This window comes from Antechinus flavipes, chromosome 3 (assembly GCF_016432865.1).
Source record: "Antechinus flavipes isolate AdamAnt ecotype Samford, QLD, Australia chromosome 3, AdamAnt_v2, whole genome shotgun sequence".
Classification (NCBI taxonomy): Eukaryota; Metazoa; Chordata; class Mammalia; order Dasyuromorphia; family Dasyuridae; genus Antechinus; species Antechinus flavipes.
Window position 1 is genome coordinate 246,478,376 of NC_067400.1, and position 17,959 is coordinate 246,496,334.

Here is a 17,959-nt window from a genome sequence, read left to right on the forward strand (position 1 = left end):
AAAGAATTGATTCTTGGCACCATACCAGTTTGATAGCTTTTGTTGTTGTCAAGTTTTCCCCATCTCCTACATTCAGTTATATAGGTTAAAACCCCCACTTTAGAGGCTTTGTTCTATCCAAGTGGGAGATGCTGAGTTTCCAAAAGTTATGTATGTGCTGGAGTCAGTTCAAAAATTATTAATTTTTCAATATGAACATTAGAAATGCAACAAAGAAGAATTGATTTATTGTTTTGATTGTCTAGATTTCAGAAAGTAATGGAGAAAATGTAAGGGGATATATTAAAGTTGAAAGTGCATTCTGTGCACATTTTGAGTTAAATAATCATTAGCGCTCAACATTGAAGGAATGTCTTCCCAAGCTCTTTTGGGAAAAATTATTTCCTGGGAATCTCCCTGAGTAGCCCTGATGATGTACTTATGAAAAGATGTCTGGAAGCCTCATTGATGGATATTCATCCCATTCACTCTTCACTTTAATTAAAGACCTTTTTTTTCGGTTAAATACTTTGGAATAAGCTCTGTATTTGAAATGAGATGACCTGAATTCTATCTGTTATGATTACTAAATCATTTGATAACTCTAGACCTGTTTCTTCACTTATAAAATGAAGGGATCGAATGATTATAGTTGACTTATAAGAACTAGTATAGTAATTTTTTTTCTTTTATTAATATTTATTGTTAGGAGCTTTGAGTCATTTGTCCTCAACTTTGAGTTAACTAAAAGTGTATATTAAGTTAATATGCACACCACCTAACCAAAACCTGACTCATGAGATAATAATGTTAAAACCGTGTATTTAAAATCAGCCGGAGTCAGAAATTCAGGTTAAGGGAAAATCTTCAATCTTTATTGAAGTGAAGAGGTGAAGAAGGTTTGCGATAGCAATATGGGCCAACAGGAAGCCAACTAGCAGAGGGGGATTGGAGATGAAGGGCGGTTGCAATATCAATGTGAGCATCTGTGACAAGACGCCAGCCAGCAGTCTCTCCTTCCGCTTCCTTTTTTACTCCCCTGCCTCCACCCACCAAAATCATCATTTCCTATACAACACATCAGGACTTGCACAAAGAGTGGGCGGGGGCCATTCTTTCTCCAATGGTCCAATTACTATTTAGCCTCATGTGCTTGGGACCTCAGTGCATCAACTCAAGCCTCAGCCCATTACATCTCCCGCTTTCTTTTGTTTTAGAACACAGGTGGTCATGCCATCCCTGACTCCTCAGGGAGGTCAGAGCCCCCAAGGGGAGGTGATCACACCCTCCCTGATTTCTCAGGAAAGGAGGTGAAAGCACCGAAAAGGAGATGATCACGCCCTCCCTGACATCTCAGGAAGGGAGATGAAAAGCACCAAAGGGAAGTGGGGGGTGCTAGTGGGTTTCTGGGCTGAAGGGTCTTATTATGCACAAACCCATCAGCATGGGAGGTATTACACAAGCACACAGCAATAACGCAGAGGCTATGAGTGATGACTCTCCCCACAGTCAGTGCAGGCTTGATGTGGTGTAACAAACATGAATTGTACACACAAGAAACAATATAACAAACAATATAAATCAATATGGTGTTGTAAAAGATTGCCAGAAGCCCTAGAAGGAGAGTATGCAGTCACACATATGCCTTCTTCAGCAGCCAAGAGATAGTCCAAAACCAATGTATTGTCCATTGCTTCACATATCAGGGAATCCAATGATCCCCCCCAAGTTTTTGAAGTCCTGCAAAAGTTTTTTATGTGTTAGGGAATCCAATGATTCCAGCAGATTTTGAAGTCCTATAAGAGTCTTATCATTTCTCAGAAAATTCAATGATTCCTGAGGGTTTTCAAGTCCTACAACAATCTTATCATGTCTCAGAGAATCCAGTGATTCCTGAGGGTTTTCAAGTCCTACAAGAATCTTTTGTCTCAGAGAATCCAGTGATTCCTGAGAGTTTTCAAGTCCTACAAGAATCTTTTGTCTCAGAGAATCCAATGATTCCTGAGGGTTTTCAAGTCCTACAACAATCTTATGTCTCAGAGAATCCAGTGATTCCTGTGGGTTTTCAAGTCCTACAACAATCTTATGTCTCAGAGAATCCAGTGATTCCTGTGAGTTTTCAAGCCCTACAATAATCTTATGTCTCAAAGAATCCAGTGATTCCTGAGGGTTTTTAAGTCCTACAACAATCTTATCATGTCTCAGAGAATCCAATGATTCCTGAGGTTTTCAAGTCCTACAAGAATCTTTTGTCTCAGAGAATCCAGTGATTCCTGAGAGTTTTCAAGTCCTACAACAATCTTATGTCTCAGAGAATCCAATGATTCCTGAGGGTTTTCAAGTCCTACAACAATCTTATGTCTCAGAGAATCCAGTGATTCCTGTGGGTTTTCAAGTCCTACAACAATCTTATGTCTCAGAGAATCCAGTGATTCCTGTGAGTTTTCAAGCCCTACAATAATCTTATGTCTCAAAGAATCCAGTGATTCCTGAGGGTTTTTAAGTCCTACAACAATCTTATCATGTCTCAGAGAATCCAGTGATTCCTGAGGGTTTTCAAGTCCTACAACAATCTTATCATGTCTCAGAGAATCCAATGATTCCTGAGAGTTTTCAAGTCTACAACAATCTTTAGTCTCAGAGAATCAAATGATTCCTGAGAGTTTTCAAGTCTACAACAATCTTATGTCTCAGAGAATCCAATGATTCCTGTGGGTTTTCAAGCCCTACAGCAATCTTATGTCTCAGAGAATCCAATGATTCCTGTGGGTTTTCAAGTCCTACAACAATCTTATGTCTCAGAGAATCCAGTGATTCCTGTGAGTTTTCAAGCCCTACAATAATCTTATGTCTCAGAGAATCCAGTGATTCCTGAGGGTTTTTAAGTCCTATAACAATCTTATCATGTCTCAGAGAATCCAGTGATTCCTGAGGGTTTTCAAGTCCTACAGCAATCTTATCGTGTCTCAAAGAATCCAATGATTCCTGAGGGTTTTCAAGTCCTACAACAATCTTATGTCTCAGAGAATCCAATGATTCCTGAGGGTTTTCAAGTCCAACAATTTTTTATGTCCATGAGTCATAAGCCACAACTGCCACACTCTTTCGATGGTAAGCACAATCAGCAACAGAACCACCCGGTATTTCTTGAGTCTTCTCCTTTGTTTCAAGGGTCTGCTCCGTCTCTCTGTGATGAACAAGGCAAATATGGCTCGTTGGCACCCATTATGTGATGACCAACTGTGAAAAACTTAGCTCTTTTCAACAAGAAAGTGTGAAAGGGTTAAAGAAATTCTAGGATAGGATTATCCAAACTTAGGCCCAATAAATCTATATCCAAACGTAGGTCCATACATCTATAAAGTACAACCTGATTTATAAGTAAATCTCTAAACTATAACTGACCCTCAGTATATTTGGAGAGCAGATGGTCTTGTGAATGTGAAGGAAACATCCCTGTGAGGTGCTGGCCAGACTCTCAAAGACGACCATGATTAATTGCCTATGAACTCCCAGAACTAGTCATTCTGGGAACATGCTGTTTTTGAGGTCATGGAGGGGTTGGACACCCTCCCCCCCATTCCCCAGAGCCTTATGTAAGGACTACTCCTTTGCCAATACCTTCTGGCAGATGCTTTCTTTGTTCTTAGGCTATTTAATAGAGAAAGTCGAATTACCTAGTTGGAGTCTCACCCATGGAGAGGACACTTTGCGGGGAAACCTTCTCAATCTGGACTCGGCTGGCTGCCCCCAGGATTTCTCAGATGCTGATTCTAGAGTTGATGCTCGCTCAATTTGATAATGATTTCTATAACTATATTTATCTCTCTCTTTGCTTTCCTTTATTGATTGTTGTTTTAAGCTGCTTAGGAATTTGCCTCTGTAAAAGTGATATGTTTTTGCCTATTCTTTAAGCATTTTTATTTTGCCTATTCTTTAAGCATTTTTATTAAATTTATTTGTAGAATTGTGTGTGTGTGTGTGTGTGTGTGTGTGTGTCTGTGATTTTGTAGGAGCTAATCGAAACCACAGAGGACCTTCACTTTACAAGATGATTCAAGACAATTCCAATAGACTTGTGATGAAAAGACATATCCACATCCACAGAGAGAACTATGGAGACTGAATGTGAATCAAAGCATAGTATTTTCACCTTTTGTTGTTGTTGTTGTTGTTGTTGTTTGTTTGCTTGATGCTCCTCGTCTTTCTTAGGTTTCCCCCTCTCTTCCCTTTAGTCTGATTTTTCTTCCACCTTATGATGAATATGGAAATGTGCTTAAAAGAACTGCATGTGTTTAGCCTATTGATTGTTTGCTATCTAGGGAGGGGTGAGGAGGAGAGGGAACAGAATTTGGAACATAAAATTTTGCATATATTTGGAAAAATAAAATATTATTTTAAAATAATGTTTAAATTGTTTTTACACATAATTGGGAAAAAATAAAATATTAATTAAGATTTTTTAAAAATTTCAAAGTAAATTCCTTTATTGGACAAGTCCAACTGCATTATATTTGTTGACCATAGAAATAGTATAAATTGTTCTCCTGGTTCTATGGAGTTCATTCTTGATCAATTAACACAAATCTTCCCAAGTTTCTCTGAAACAATATCTTTCTTCTTCTATTACTACTTCTTCTTCTTCTTCTTCTTCTTCTTCTTCTTCTTCTTCTTCTTCTTCTTCTTCTTCTTCTTCTTCTTCTTCTTCTTCTCCTTCTTCTTCAAACTATAGTATTAGTAATACTGTAATATGTCTTTACATTTACATAACAAAATTCATTCTGTTACTTCTCAAATGATGTGTATCCTTTAATTTCCTTGTTATAAATATATTTGTCCATAACCTTTTCACTGATGTCTTCAAAATATAGACCTGGTAATCCTATTTCTGGGTCCAAAAGCATGCATAGCTTAGTAATTTTTAATCATACTTCCAAGCTGTAATGTTCTCTTTTGGTTCGGTTTCCTTGGGGAGCAGCCTTCGTTTCAGTTCAGTAATCACAAGTGCAGCCAGGTGTTAAAGTCCAAATCCTTTATTGTCTCCTTCAAAGTCCTATCTCCTTCACTTGGGATTCTGCTAGTTTTCTGGAGTTCTTCCAAAGTCTTGGTTTCAGTAGAGAAGTGAAGGAGGAGAGTCTGCCACCAAGATGGTGTGAGATGGGATGAATGAATAATCCAAGAGTTTATTCTTCAGCCTGCAGCCACCACAAAGGTGGATGATGGAATAAATCTGTCTCAGCCTCACAGGGGCCCTCAAACTTTTTAAATAGGGGGCCAGTTCACTGTCCCTCAGACTGTTGAAGGGCCGGACTATAGTAAAAAACAAAAACTTTGTTTTGTGGGCCTTTAAATAAAGAAACTTCATAGCCCTGGGTGAGGGGGAATAATCGTCCTCAGCTGCTGCATCTGGTCAGCGGGCGGTAGTCTGAGGACCCCTGCAAGAGCTTCTAGTGCGCTTGTCTTTTTTGGCCCTGAGAGCTCCTAGCTTATATGCTCTACTTTGAGTATACACCAATCATTATATAATAGGAAACCACTATTTGTTGGAGGATTAAATCAATGCTAAACTAGATTAACCATTGTCTCCTCAATTCCACTTAGTACCTTGTTTCAACTTCTGGCCCATAACACAAGTTGCTTTTAAAAATGTGTGTCACAATTCACAGTTCAATCTACAGTGTATCACTATGCCTGTTTTTCTAGTCGCTCCAACATTTGTAATTTTTTTGGTCAACTTTGCCAGCTTGATGAGTGAGAGATAGAACCTTAGAGTTACTTGATTTACATTTTTCTAATTAGTCTTTTGTAGAATTTTTTCCATGGGATATAGATAATCTCTTCTCTACAAACTCTCTATTGATATTAATTAGTCCTTAAGCAATTGGGAAATGGTTCTTATTTTTATAATTTTGAATCAGTTCTGTATATATTGGCAATGAGCTCCATATCAGAAGAACTTGATACAGTTATTCCCATTTTTCTGCTTTCCTTCTAATTTTAGATGCATTGGTTTTGTTTGTGGGGAAAAAATAGGCTTTGATTTTATTTCATCAAAATTGTCCATTTTATTTTCTGTATCCCCTCTTTGATCATGAACTGTTCATCTATCCATAAATCTGAAAGGTAACTTTTTCCTCATTCCTCTAATTTGTTTATGTTACCTTTCATGCTAAAATCATATACATATTTGGAGCTTATCTTGGTATACAGATTAAAGAATTGTTCTACACTAATTTCCTGAAAGACTGTTTTACAATTTTTATCTAATCTTATCTAATAGTGAGTTCTTGCTCCAATAGCTAGATCTTTAGGTTTATCAACCTTTAAGCTACTGTGTGTGTTTCCTTCCATATATTGTGTCCCTAATCTGTTCCACTGGTAAATTTCTCTATTTCTTAACCAGTACTAAATGATTTTGATGATTATCATTTTGTAGCATAGTTTTAAGATCTGATAGGACTAGGATCCCTTCCTTCCCACTTTTTTTCATTCATTCTCATAATATTGTTGCCCTTTTGTTCCTCCAAATGAATTTTGTTTTTGTTTTTTTCAACTCTATAAAGTAATTTTTGGTAGTTGGATTGGTATGACACTGATTAAGTAAATTAAATTAGGTAGTATTATCATTTTTATCATGTTCAATCACTCTGCCAATAAACAATGAACATTTCCTCAATTATTTTTCTGTCTTTATTTGTGTAAACAGTATTTTACTGTGGGTCCTCTGTGCAGATTGGTAGGTAGGCTATTCAGCATTTAATCCTTTCTCTAATTAATGTAAATGTAAATCCTCTTTCTATCTCTTCCTGATATATTTTCTAAGTAATATACAGAAATGCTCATAATTTGTAATGATGATGATTTATGAATTTATTTTATGCTCTACAAAATTTGTTATTTTAACAAGTTATTGTTATTAATTTTTCAGTTTTTAGAATCTTCCACGTAAAACATCTTATCATTTGGAAAAAGCAATTTTTTTTGCTTTTTTTGTTTATTCTTATTTGATCAATTTCTTTACCTTTCTTTATTGTGATAGCATTTCAAAAAGAAGTGGTGATAATAGATATCCCTGCTTCATTCCTGATCGGAACAGAAAAGGAATCTAATTTGTCCTCATTACAAATAATGGAAGCTGTCGATTTTACATATATACATTGGCATATATGCATAATGTCCTATTAAGTTGAGATACTTTATTCCTGTGTTTTGCATTTTTTTAACAAAATGAGTATTATATTTGTAAAAAAAAAAAAAAAACAAAAAAAATTATCTGCAATGATTTGCATAATCATAATCTTTTTGTTGTTCTTGTAATTAATATGGTCTATTTTCATAGTCTCACCAATATTAAATCAATTCTGACTTAGTAAAAGCCCACATTGGTTCTTGTGTATAAGCTTTATGATATATTACTATAACCTGTTCGTTAATGTTTTATTTAAAATTTTTGCACCAATGTTCATTTGGGATATTGGTCAATATATTCTTTCTGTTTTGACTCTCCATAATATTAGCATAAAGTTGATATTTGTATCAAAGAAGAAATTTGGTAACATCTCTTCTTTCCCTGTTTTTATGAATAGTTTATGGAGAAGTAGAACTCTTTTTAAAATATTTGACAGAATTCATTGTAAATCTACCTAATCCTGGAGTTTCTTTCCTTGGGAGTTCATTTATAACTTCTTCAATTTTTCACAATTTAGAGTAGAATTTAAATTTCTCATTTCTTATTCTATTATCTGAGCATATTCTATTTTTATGCCATCTAAGTTGTCAGTTTTATTGACAAAGACAACTTTAAAAAGTCAATAAAACTTTGAGAAAAAGTTAAATGAGCTACAGAAGAAATAAACAGTAAAATCATACTAGTGAAGGACCTCATTTTATTCCTCCCAGATCTAGATGAATCTAACCACAAAATAAACAAGAAAGAAGATAAGGAGATAATAGAATTTTTTAAAATTGAGATACATCTTTGGAGAATATTGAATGGAAAAAGAAAAAAGTAGACCTCTTCTTAGCTGTACTTCCCTTTATCCTCCCCCCCCCCACAAAAAAGATAATGTATTAGTGACAAGAGTGAACCCTGAAACTAGATTCAGATACTCAGACTCCAAAAAGTCTGGGGAAAAGCTAGTATTTGTACAGCAGTATTTGTACTTCCTTTACCAAGCTATTGACTCTTTTTTTTTTTTTAATGTTTCTCTTTCATCACTCTCATCCCCCCCACATACACACAATTTTTCTTCTACCTTGCTAATTTGATTTTAAAATCCTTTATGAGCTCTTCTAGGAGTTCTTTTTGGGCATAAGATCTATTCACATTTTTCCTTGAAGCTTCACATGTGGCCATTTTGACATTGTTATCCTCTTCTGAGTTTGTATTTTAATCTTCCCTGTCATAATTTTAATTCTTTGTGGTCAGATTCATTTTTTGTCTGTTGCTCATTTTTCCAGCCTACTTTGTGACTTTTAACTTTATACTAAAGTCAGGTTCTGTTCCTAGAGTAAAGACAGAACTGTCTCAAGCTTCTTGCCTAAGGGTATAGTGGACAGCCTGGAGGTGGGGATGGGCACAAGACTTTGTTCATGACTTGCCCAGAGCTACTTGTACTGGACTGTGCTCCTCTTTTTACCCCATTAAGACAGACATTTTCTTTCTACCTTCTAAATTATCTTGGGCCTAAAAGTTCTTTCATCCCATTCTTTTGTTGGTTCTGGTACTCTAAAATTTATTTTGAAGCTTATTTTATAGTTATTTGGAGATGAATTTGGGAGAATTCATTCAAGTTCTTACCTTATTCAGCCATTTTGGCTAAACCCCAACAAAATAGTTCGATTCAATTCTCCACCACAAATTCAAAGGACTATCCAACTTCAGAGAGAATTGATAACCTAAGTGCAGATTGAAGCATAATTTTTCCTTTTATTTTTCTTTGACTAATGTGGAAATTTTTTTTAAAAATCAGTATTAATACTATATAATCCGTAGAAATTTTAAGTTTTGAAAACAGCTTAGGATAATTCATTCAAGAAATGATTCATCAAATATATGTGATATTAATATGTATTCTCAAGTAGATAGGAGGCCAAAAAACATGAACAAGCACTTCTCAAAAGAATTATAAACTATTAACAACCAACAAAATGAAAAATACTCCAGATCAATAATAATAAGAAAAATGAAAATCAAAACAATTCCAAGGTTTCATTTTATACTGCAAATTGTCAAAAATTTAAAAAAAGATGAGAATAGTCAATATAAGAATATTTGTACAAATATAGAATACTAGTGCTATTTTAGTAGAATTGTCAATTAGTACAATCCCTTTAGAAAGCAGTTATAACTAGGGAAATAAAATAAACAATATATCAATAACTTTTAATGCAGAGATTTTCCTATTAGGTCCGAAGACCTCCATTCAAGTTCTACATCTTAAGCCAGCTTTCTATGTATTGTGTCAAGTAACCACTCATCTGTTTAATTTGTCTTCCATGATTATATATATATTATATATACATATGTATGTAGATGTGTGTGTGTGTATATATATGTATATATATATAAACAATATTTGCTCTTTAACTAGTAATTAAATCAAAGTATGAAATAAGATTTAATATTTTTAGAACGGACACAGGGGAAAGTGCATGACAAATGAATTGTGGCAGCATTATTAAAAGGAGAATTTAAAGGAAGCAGAGTTGTGGCAGAAAGAGCCTCGATTCAGTATTCATATTCTGGATTGCTACTTAATACCTAAGTGATTTTTTGACAAGATTTGGGGTCTCAATTTCCTCATCTAGTAAATTCATTTATTAAAATGTGTTGAATTAACATAACCAGCTTTGAATCCTATGAAAAAGTATACACATTAACCTTTCAGAAAATCTTAACTTTGAAGATCTTTGTGCTTCACCAAACTGCACTTCACCAGAAAAAAAGATTTTATAACAATTTTTGTATTTCATTTTTCTGTTCTCCTACATTTTCCATTTGCTTTCTCTATTCCTCATGTTTCTCTTCCATTGCTTCTTTCATCAATTACTTCTTCTCATTAATATGCACTGAGCCTCTCACACACATTTAACAAAACATCAGGAAGTCTTGTATTTCATGGCTAAGGGCCTGTTGCCCAGTGAACCAGCTGAATTTTGCTATGTCAGCTACTTAATCTATTCTACTTTTACCAAAGTAAAAGTCTTCAACCATGCCTTTGCTCTTCAACCCCATCCCCCATTTAAACAATTGCAACTTTATTTCCAAGAACCTTGAAAATAATATATCTTATGAAAGAATGGCTGAACAAATTGTGCCAAATGAATGTAATGTACTATAACTGTACCAATAAAATACAAATATGAAGCATACAAAGAAATACATCAAAACATGAAATGTATTATGAAGAAAAAATTTAAAGTTGTATTCACTATTGTTCTCTAAATAGTAATGATAGCAGCAAAATTTGGAGGAAAAATTGCAAAAAGGGACATGGAAATAAGGAGGTTTTATTAAGTTAATACACAATTAAAAATAAATGAAATGGGAATGCATGTTTTAATATGAAATCATTTGTTTTACTTTTGTTTGTGTATTTGAATATCTGGTCATTGAGTTTATAATCAACCCCTCAAATTGAAAACAAATTAAAAAGAAATAAAATTCTTCCCTTTCAGGCTTTATCATCCTAAAAACTTATCCTTTCCTGTTGATTGGGGGGAGGGGGGCAAGATCAATAATATGAAGTATGAATTTGTACGTACGTATGTATGTATACAATGCCAAGGTATATCTTTGACAAAAGGCAATAATATTAATTTTTATATGTTAAATGACATAAAACTTCAGATACTTAACAGGAATATGATAAATACTTGACACTACGTACAACGAATAGCTTCGCATATTCATAGTGTCAAACATTTAAAAAGTTGGATTAACCAAAGAATCGAAGCTCAAATTGCTCCTTAAGAGGAAATCAATCCCATTGAATCTGGAAAGTGGAGCTGTTACTGCCTGATATATAATCATACCAATAGGGGGAAAATCTGCATTCCCCATTTTATTTCCTTATGGAATGAGCAAAGCATCATTCTGGACTGGACATGAGATTTCTCTGATATAAGGATTTCCCTCACTCATTGGAGTTTGGAAATTTATAATATTGGAAAATTGCTAGAGTACTGGGCGATGAAGCAGATATAGAGTCAGGGACACCCAGCATATAGGTATAAGTGTCAGAAAGTGGCCCTTGACTATAGGTTTTCCTGCCACGGAGACCTTCTCTATCCGCTACATCAAAGCTTCTTCACATCGCTTCTGACACTAGAACAAAAAGGAAAGAGGGAGGAAAAAACCCAATCCCAGCAGCTGCAAGCATATTTCCCCAAAATTTCTCCGAGCTGGATTCTAAAATGGAAAAATTTATCCACTGTCAAAAAGAAAGGTACGAGCTGAGGAAATTCCCTTCCTCTGCCAATAGCCTCCTTGTCCTCTCTCTGTGACTTCTCCGCCCCCGGAGACAGCTGACTACTCTTACAATGCCGGACACCAAGCCAGACAGCCAAGTGCTCCAGGTCTTTTCCTTGCAGTTACTCGAATCCGTCTGGTTCTCTTTTACTTAGTGACTGACAGCGAGCGTCTTCTCCCACCCCAATCAGCACCTCCCTTACCCTACTAGAGTCTGAGCGTGGTTCGGAAAAGAAAGCAAAGCGGTCCTACAGACCCAGGGATATAGAAAAGAAGCCGCCTGTAGTAATTTACTTTAAAAGAAGAAGAAAAAAAAAGCCCAGAGGGCTAAAGTCTTCCCCCACACCCTTCTCCTCCCTTTTCCCTTTCCTTCCCCTCCTCCTCCTCCATCTTCCTTGAGCTGCTGAGATTCTCCTACGTCCAGCCGCTACGCTGATCCGAAGGGGGAAAGAGCTGTTCTCTGAAAGATGGCGAGGAGTCGTCACCGCTTTCTCCTTCTGCTGCTGAGCTACCTGGGGGTAGTTCTGGGCTGTAAGTTCTATAGGTTACCACTCCTTTTCTCCTATAGGATCTACACCACTCCAAATATCTGTCTGCGGAGAGACTTGGCTCGGCACCCGCAGCTCTCCCGCACTGTTGGTCTATGATACCCTCAGGGCAGGATGAGGAAGCTTTGCTGGTTTGAGTCCTTTGGAGTGGAGCATCTGGCATTCTACTGGGCAACCCAGACATTGATTGTTTGCAGGATGGAGGGAAGGTGAAATGTGAAGAATTTGTTTTTGGTTTTATTTTTAAATTTACTGAAGAAACCTTCCTATTTTTCGATTTGTAATCAGAGAAAGCTAGTGGATCTTTTATCTTCTTTCTGGTTAAGTTTTACTTGTTTAGGTTGGGGAGGAAGGAAATTGGCTGGAGTTTTAAAACAAGTCACTTGATAAATCTTAATAATACCAGGAGATGTTGGAAGTAAGGGCTTCTGGAAAAGTAATGGGCATTTTTTTCCACACATATGAGAAGATGTATTTGCTGTATTGCATATATACATATATGTGTATGTATATAGATTATATATGTATGTGTATATATGACAAGCCTTCATTTTATAGAATGAAGAAATTGAAGCCCAAGTGACTTCAAGTCAAAAGTGACAAATGTGATGTTTGAAACCATGTTCATCACTCCAAATCTCAAGTTTTTACTAGCTTTACAACTTTACATACTTAACAACTAGCTTCTTTTCCTACTTTTCCTTGGTACCACAGGGGGGGAAAAAAACTAACACACTGGCCGTGTCATTTCTTACCTATGCCCCATAACTTTTTGTGCTGAGAGAAGAACTGGATATGCTTCATATCCAGTGCTCTGAAGACAATATGGGACCCATATCGATCAGTTCTGATGTCTTTCCATGTTGTTTTCCTTTGGATTATTGTGTTCTTTGGGTAAAAAGAGGTTGTATTTATTTTTCCCCAGTAACTGGGACCACAGGACTTTGAAGTGAAAGAAATCTTTGAGATTCCAAGACTGTACAAATAGAAAATAGAATTTGAACCTAGGTTCTCTTAACTCTTTCCTCTATATCACCTGCCCCAATTGTCATGAAAATCTACAGTACACTTGTTAATTAGTCATTAAATAAGTACCTATTAGAAAACACTTTGAGAGACTGCCAGACATTATGCTAAACACTGAGGGTACAAAGAATAATAAAATAATAACAAAGAATAATAAAAAAAAAAGAGTCATTGCACTGATTTGCTTAGTTTGGGGGCATACAAATAAAAACAAATTAATTTCAAAAGCTAAGGCAATGCAGAAATTGAAGGTGAAAAGAGGAAGGAGAAAGCATCTTGTCTAATTGGGGTTACTGTGGCTTGTTGAGGGCATGACCTTTTAAGGTCTCTAGCCCTCCCTCTTTTTCTAGTGGAGGGCACAAAACAAAACAAAGTTTGGAGCACAAAGCCTTCTTGGAAATATTGAGAATAGTTCTTGAGGGTTTTAGTCCAGGGTCAAGGTCTCAGTTCCATGTGACTTCCTTTCTCTGTATAGCTTAAAAAAATAAAATATACAAATTGCAAATATATTTTATAAGATGCTATGAGGCCACCAGGCTCTCTGTTAATTGCCTAAACAGTATTATGATCTCCCAGCCAGTTGAATCTAGTTCAGTCAAATATCCAGACAGATTTTCCTTCTCTCTGTCTCAAACTTTCTATAGCAAAATCCAAACTCCAAATGGCATTGAAATTATTTTAATTGAGCCATTTTTAGAAAAGTAAATGTAAAACTTTAAACTACAAAAGAAACCTTTAGCGATTAACCTCTTCACCCTATTAATAACAAAACAAAATGTCGTAACTGTTAACATTTTTCTGGCTTTTCCCAGAAACCAGAATTGAGTTCTGTCCTCTGAATTCTCTTAATAAAGGTAGCTATTGCTGTTAGCCAGGGAAAGGAAAAGCCTTCAAACAATCAGAGGCTTCTACATCTCCTGGGAAGAGTCCTCCTTCTATCTGCTACAGCAACCCATTCCTACTGCCCTTATTCTCTCCTCAACTTTCTTCTCATCCATCTCCAGAGAGATTTTTAAATGCTTGTTATATTTGAAACACCAGCCTCAAGTCCTGATCTGGAGATACAATTTTCAATATTTTCCTTGAAAGAAATACATATCCCATGAGCTCTAGTGATTTGTATCTCATCAGAGACAGTTAATAATCATATTGAATATGCAGATCTATGCTTTAGAAAATCTTTAGCTGCAGCAATACGAATGATAGTTTGGAGTGGAAAGAAGCTTGAAGTGTGTTTCCATTGCAATAATCCAGGTGGCAATATGCATGGAGAAATGGAGAAATGAAGAATATCCACTTTAAAGTATCTAATAAGCAGTTGGTGATATGAGACTATGAGACTAGCTAAATAGTTTCTAGAATTATTTGATAAATGATAATTGTGTCCATTGCAGTTGATCAAATTGTCAAGTAAAAAAAAGAGAGAAAATTGAATTGGGTTTAGGATAAAATCTTGTAGACACCCACAGTGAATGTAAATGAGATGGAAGAAGTTCATGCAAATGAGACTCAAATGGAGCATTCAGACAGGTAGGAGAAGAAAACCCAAAAAAGAGATGTTACTCTGGAGTTACAGAGGTCTTCATGTCAAATGCTGCAGAAAGGTCAAGAAGGATGACTATTGGGGAGAAACTATTAAATTTAACAAGTAAGAGATCTTTGGGAGAGAATTCTTTGGGAGAGAATAATTTCATTTGAATGATGAGGCTGGAAAAGTTTGTAGTTGCTGGACCAGAATTTCTGCACTTATAAATAAATGTAAGCAGTCAGCCCAGGCATTGTCTTGGATCATTCTATAGAGTCCTTTGTTCTGATATTGATGATATTTTCTTGACATTTATAACTTGTCAAGGAAATACCCTTGTATATCCAGGATTTTCCAAATATTAACTCATTTCGACTTTACAACAAGCTTAGAGGGTGAGTTGTATTATTATCCCCATTTTACAGGTGAAGAAATGGAGGCATACAGAATTAAGGTGACTTGCTTAAAATCATACCTCTAGTAACTGTCTGAATCCACATTTGAACTGGGCTCTTCTTGAGATCAGGTTCAATACTCTATTCATTGTACCTCCTGGCTTCATATTACTAAGAATTCTGCTAAGTGCTAGGCATATAAATAAAATCCAAAAAGAAAGACATTTTCTGCCCTCAAGGAGTTTATTTTTTAATGGCAGAGACAACACTTAAAAGGGAGTTGAATGGAACTGACATCCATTAATTTGAAAGATGTTGAAATGACTGAACATCAGCTAATACCTAGTTTAGAGATACATGTGTATATATGTTTGTGTGTAATATATACAAATATATGTGTATATATTTGTGTATATAAAAAATTTATAATTCTTTAATTCAAAAATTTTCTATGCTACATGTAATGCATCTTTAAAGTCAAGCAGTTGGACTAAGTGATTTTCAAGGTCCCTTCTATTTCCCTTCATGTGAATCTATGAAAGAATATTAATTTTACTTGTCACTTTAATTTTATCAGTATCTATTTATTTTCTTTCAGTGGTTCTAATTCCTGGGGTTTGCATTCCTTTAGCATCATGAAAACAATTTCTTATGTCTTATCATTTCTTTATGTTGCCATTCCTTAGGGGGAGTGTAAATTTATGGTATCTTCTATTATTCATTATTGCTACTTTCTTTTTGTATGTGTTTGGTTCTGTCTTAATTGCTTTCTGATATGAATATAAAACTCCATTCTGTGGAACTACAGGTCAGTGAATGAGTAATAAATACTCTCTCATTGTTAAGAAATTATCATGTTTTACATAATCAGTCTCATCCTATCTACATACATTATTTTCAAAGGCTTCATGTTAAATATTGTTTTGACATAGTTTACATACTCTGACAGATTTGTAGGATTATAGATTAAGAAATGGAAAGAATCCTTAAAGTACACATTTACAGAGGAAGATGTTGAGATTTGTCTGAAGTTATACAACTAAGTATTGGAGATGTACTTAATTAAATTTAGGTCTACTTAACTCCAAATCCAGTGCCTATCCCATGCATCCTAACAAAGATTAACCAAGTCCCTTACCCCCAACAAATACAGAGTATTATCTTTAATATGTATTTTTTACAGAGAACACAGGATCTAAAGCTGGAAGCAACATTGAAAATCCTCTAGTTCAACCTCCTCATTTTTAAAATAATAATAGTTATTATGTAGTAAGTTGGTAAGGATATACTCTCATGTAAACAATTATAAAATTTAAGGTCTCACTATACTCACTTGTAAGTTACCTATCATTAGTTTGCCACTTGATTAATTGTCAGATAGTTCTGACCTTTGTTATTGAAATATCAGATATATGAGAAGCCCTAAATAGCTTTAGAAATGCTCACAAAAACACTGGTAGAGAAACTAAATGATGTACAATGTTAATGCCAAAGAACTTAAGCTTTTATTCTTCTTCAGAATTATAAAGCCATTGTAAAAGTAAAAAAAATTTCTTGAATTCAACTCAAATAATTAGACAATTATTAAAGAAAGGGATGTAAATTCCATAAAAAACAACTATGCTGTTCCTCTAGATACTTTCACTGAAGGACAGAAATAAGATGATAGAGATATTATTTTCAGTATCTATATTTTAAAATATCAAGAGACTAATAATAAAATAGCCTCAGGATCTGGAATGACTGAAAAACAGAAAACTCAGCAATCAGAAATCAAGTATTGCTGATACTCATCTAGTAATGCTTATAAATATGATCCAGAATCTTCATAAGAATAGCATAAATGTAGAATTTTCAGGAAAATAATTGTTTTCAGTGATGAAATTTCTATTTGAAAAGGACTAAAATTTTAAAGCTTGTACTTTTTAATCCCATGATACCTCAACAGTTAAAGGGAGATACAGCTTTAAACAAATTATTACAGCAGATTTATGCGGATAGTTTTGATGTGAACCATACCATAAGTAAGTAATTTGTGAAGTCAGGATATACTGTTTTAGCAACCAAATAGTCTTATGTAGGTAAAAGAAAAGTAAATTTTAATCCTGAAGCAATAGAATGAAAAAAGTTCTAAATAAATAAGTTTTTTATTAATAAAATAAAAATAAAATTTTAAAATGTTAAAAAGAAAGAGGAGCCAATCTACTTGTTAGGCAGAAGCAAAGCAGGAAGAGAAAAAAAAATCAGCAACATCTTTGGTAAGTTATTCTCATGGTTCTTTCCAAGAAGATTCTTCCTTAAGTGGATCAATGAACACAGAAGTTTACATTTAAAGTCAGTTTCCAAAAACAATATTCTAGGTTCCCTGCTCCTCGAGTCCTCTAGCATCAAAGACAGACCCTTCAAAACTTTCTTAGCTTTGGGTACTTCCACCTCTAGTATAGATCTTATCATGTTTTAGTCTCTTTTCATTCTGAGAAAAAATTGATAACTACTAAAAGCTTATGCAACTATTGATCCAATATCTGGTGACAGTCTTGACTGAAGTTCAACTTTTTTCAGTCTCTTAAAAAATTGTAGTAGTATATTTGGCGTGTGCAATTATACAGAATAGCATCAAAACACACATCAGCATTTACCAGGGCAAAAATGATCAAACCAGTGTTACTGGTAAGTACCTTGAGGTTCCATTCACAGCAAATACACATACACACACACACAGAGAGAGAGAGAGAGAGAGAGAGAGAGAGAGAGAGAGAGAGAGAGAAATAGAGATAGAGAGGCACAGAGAGAAAGTATTAAAACAATAGACAATGCAATTCAAAACACTATTTAGCAGGTTATTTTATTCCTACAATCTAAATTACATTGTACAATTATTATACATACACATGGCAGAAAAATACCTGCACATTTGAATAACACAAATATACATACAAGCAAGTAAAATTAAAGTAACAGTAACAGCCCACAAAATAAAATAGAATAGAAAAACTATGTCTATAATTAACAG

At 34.8% G+C, this 17,959-nt stretch overlaps 1 protein-coding gene across 2 annotated transcripts in view; it reads left to right on the forward strand.

Annotated features, from left to right (window-relative positions):
• The first annotated feature begins 11,469 nt into the window (after positions 1-11,469).
• The window catches only part of JAM2 (junctional adhesion molecule 2), a 98,347-nt gene continuing 91,857 nt past the window's right edge, over positions 11,470-17,959 (forward strand). The window contains exon 1 of one of the 2 annotated variants that reach the window (XM_051984828.1): positions 11,470-11,983. In XM_051984828.1, the coding sequence (XP_051840788.1) occupies positions 11,920-11,983 (64 nt within the window). In that variant the 5' untranslated portion in view covers positions 11,470-11,919. The remainder of the gene's footprint in view (positions 11,984-17,959) is intronic. The other variant, XM_051984827.1, reaches the window with a different exon arrangement.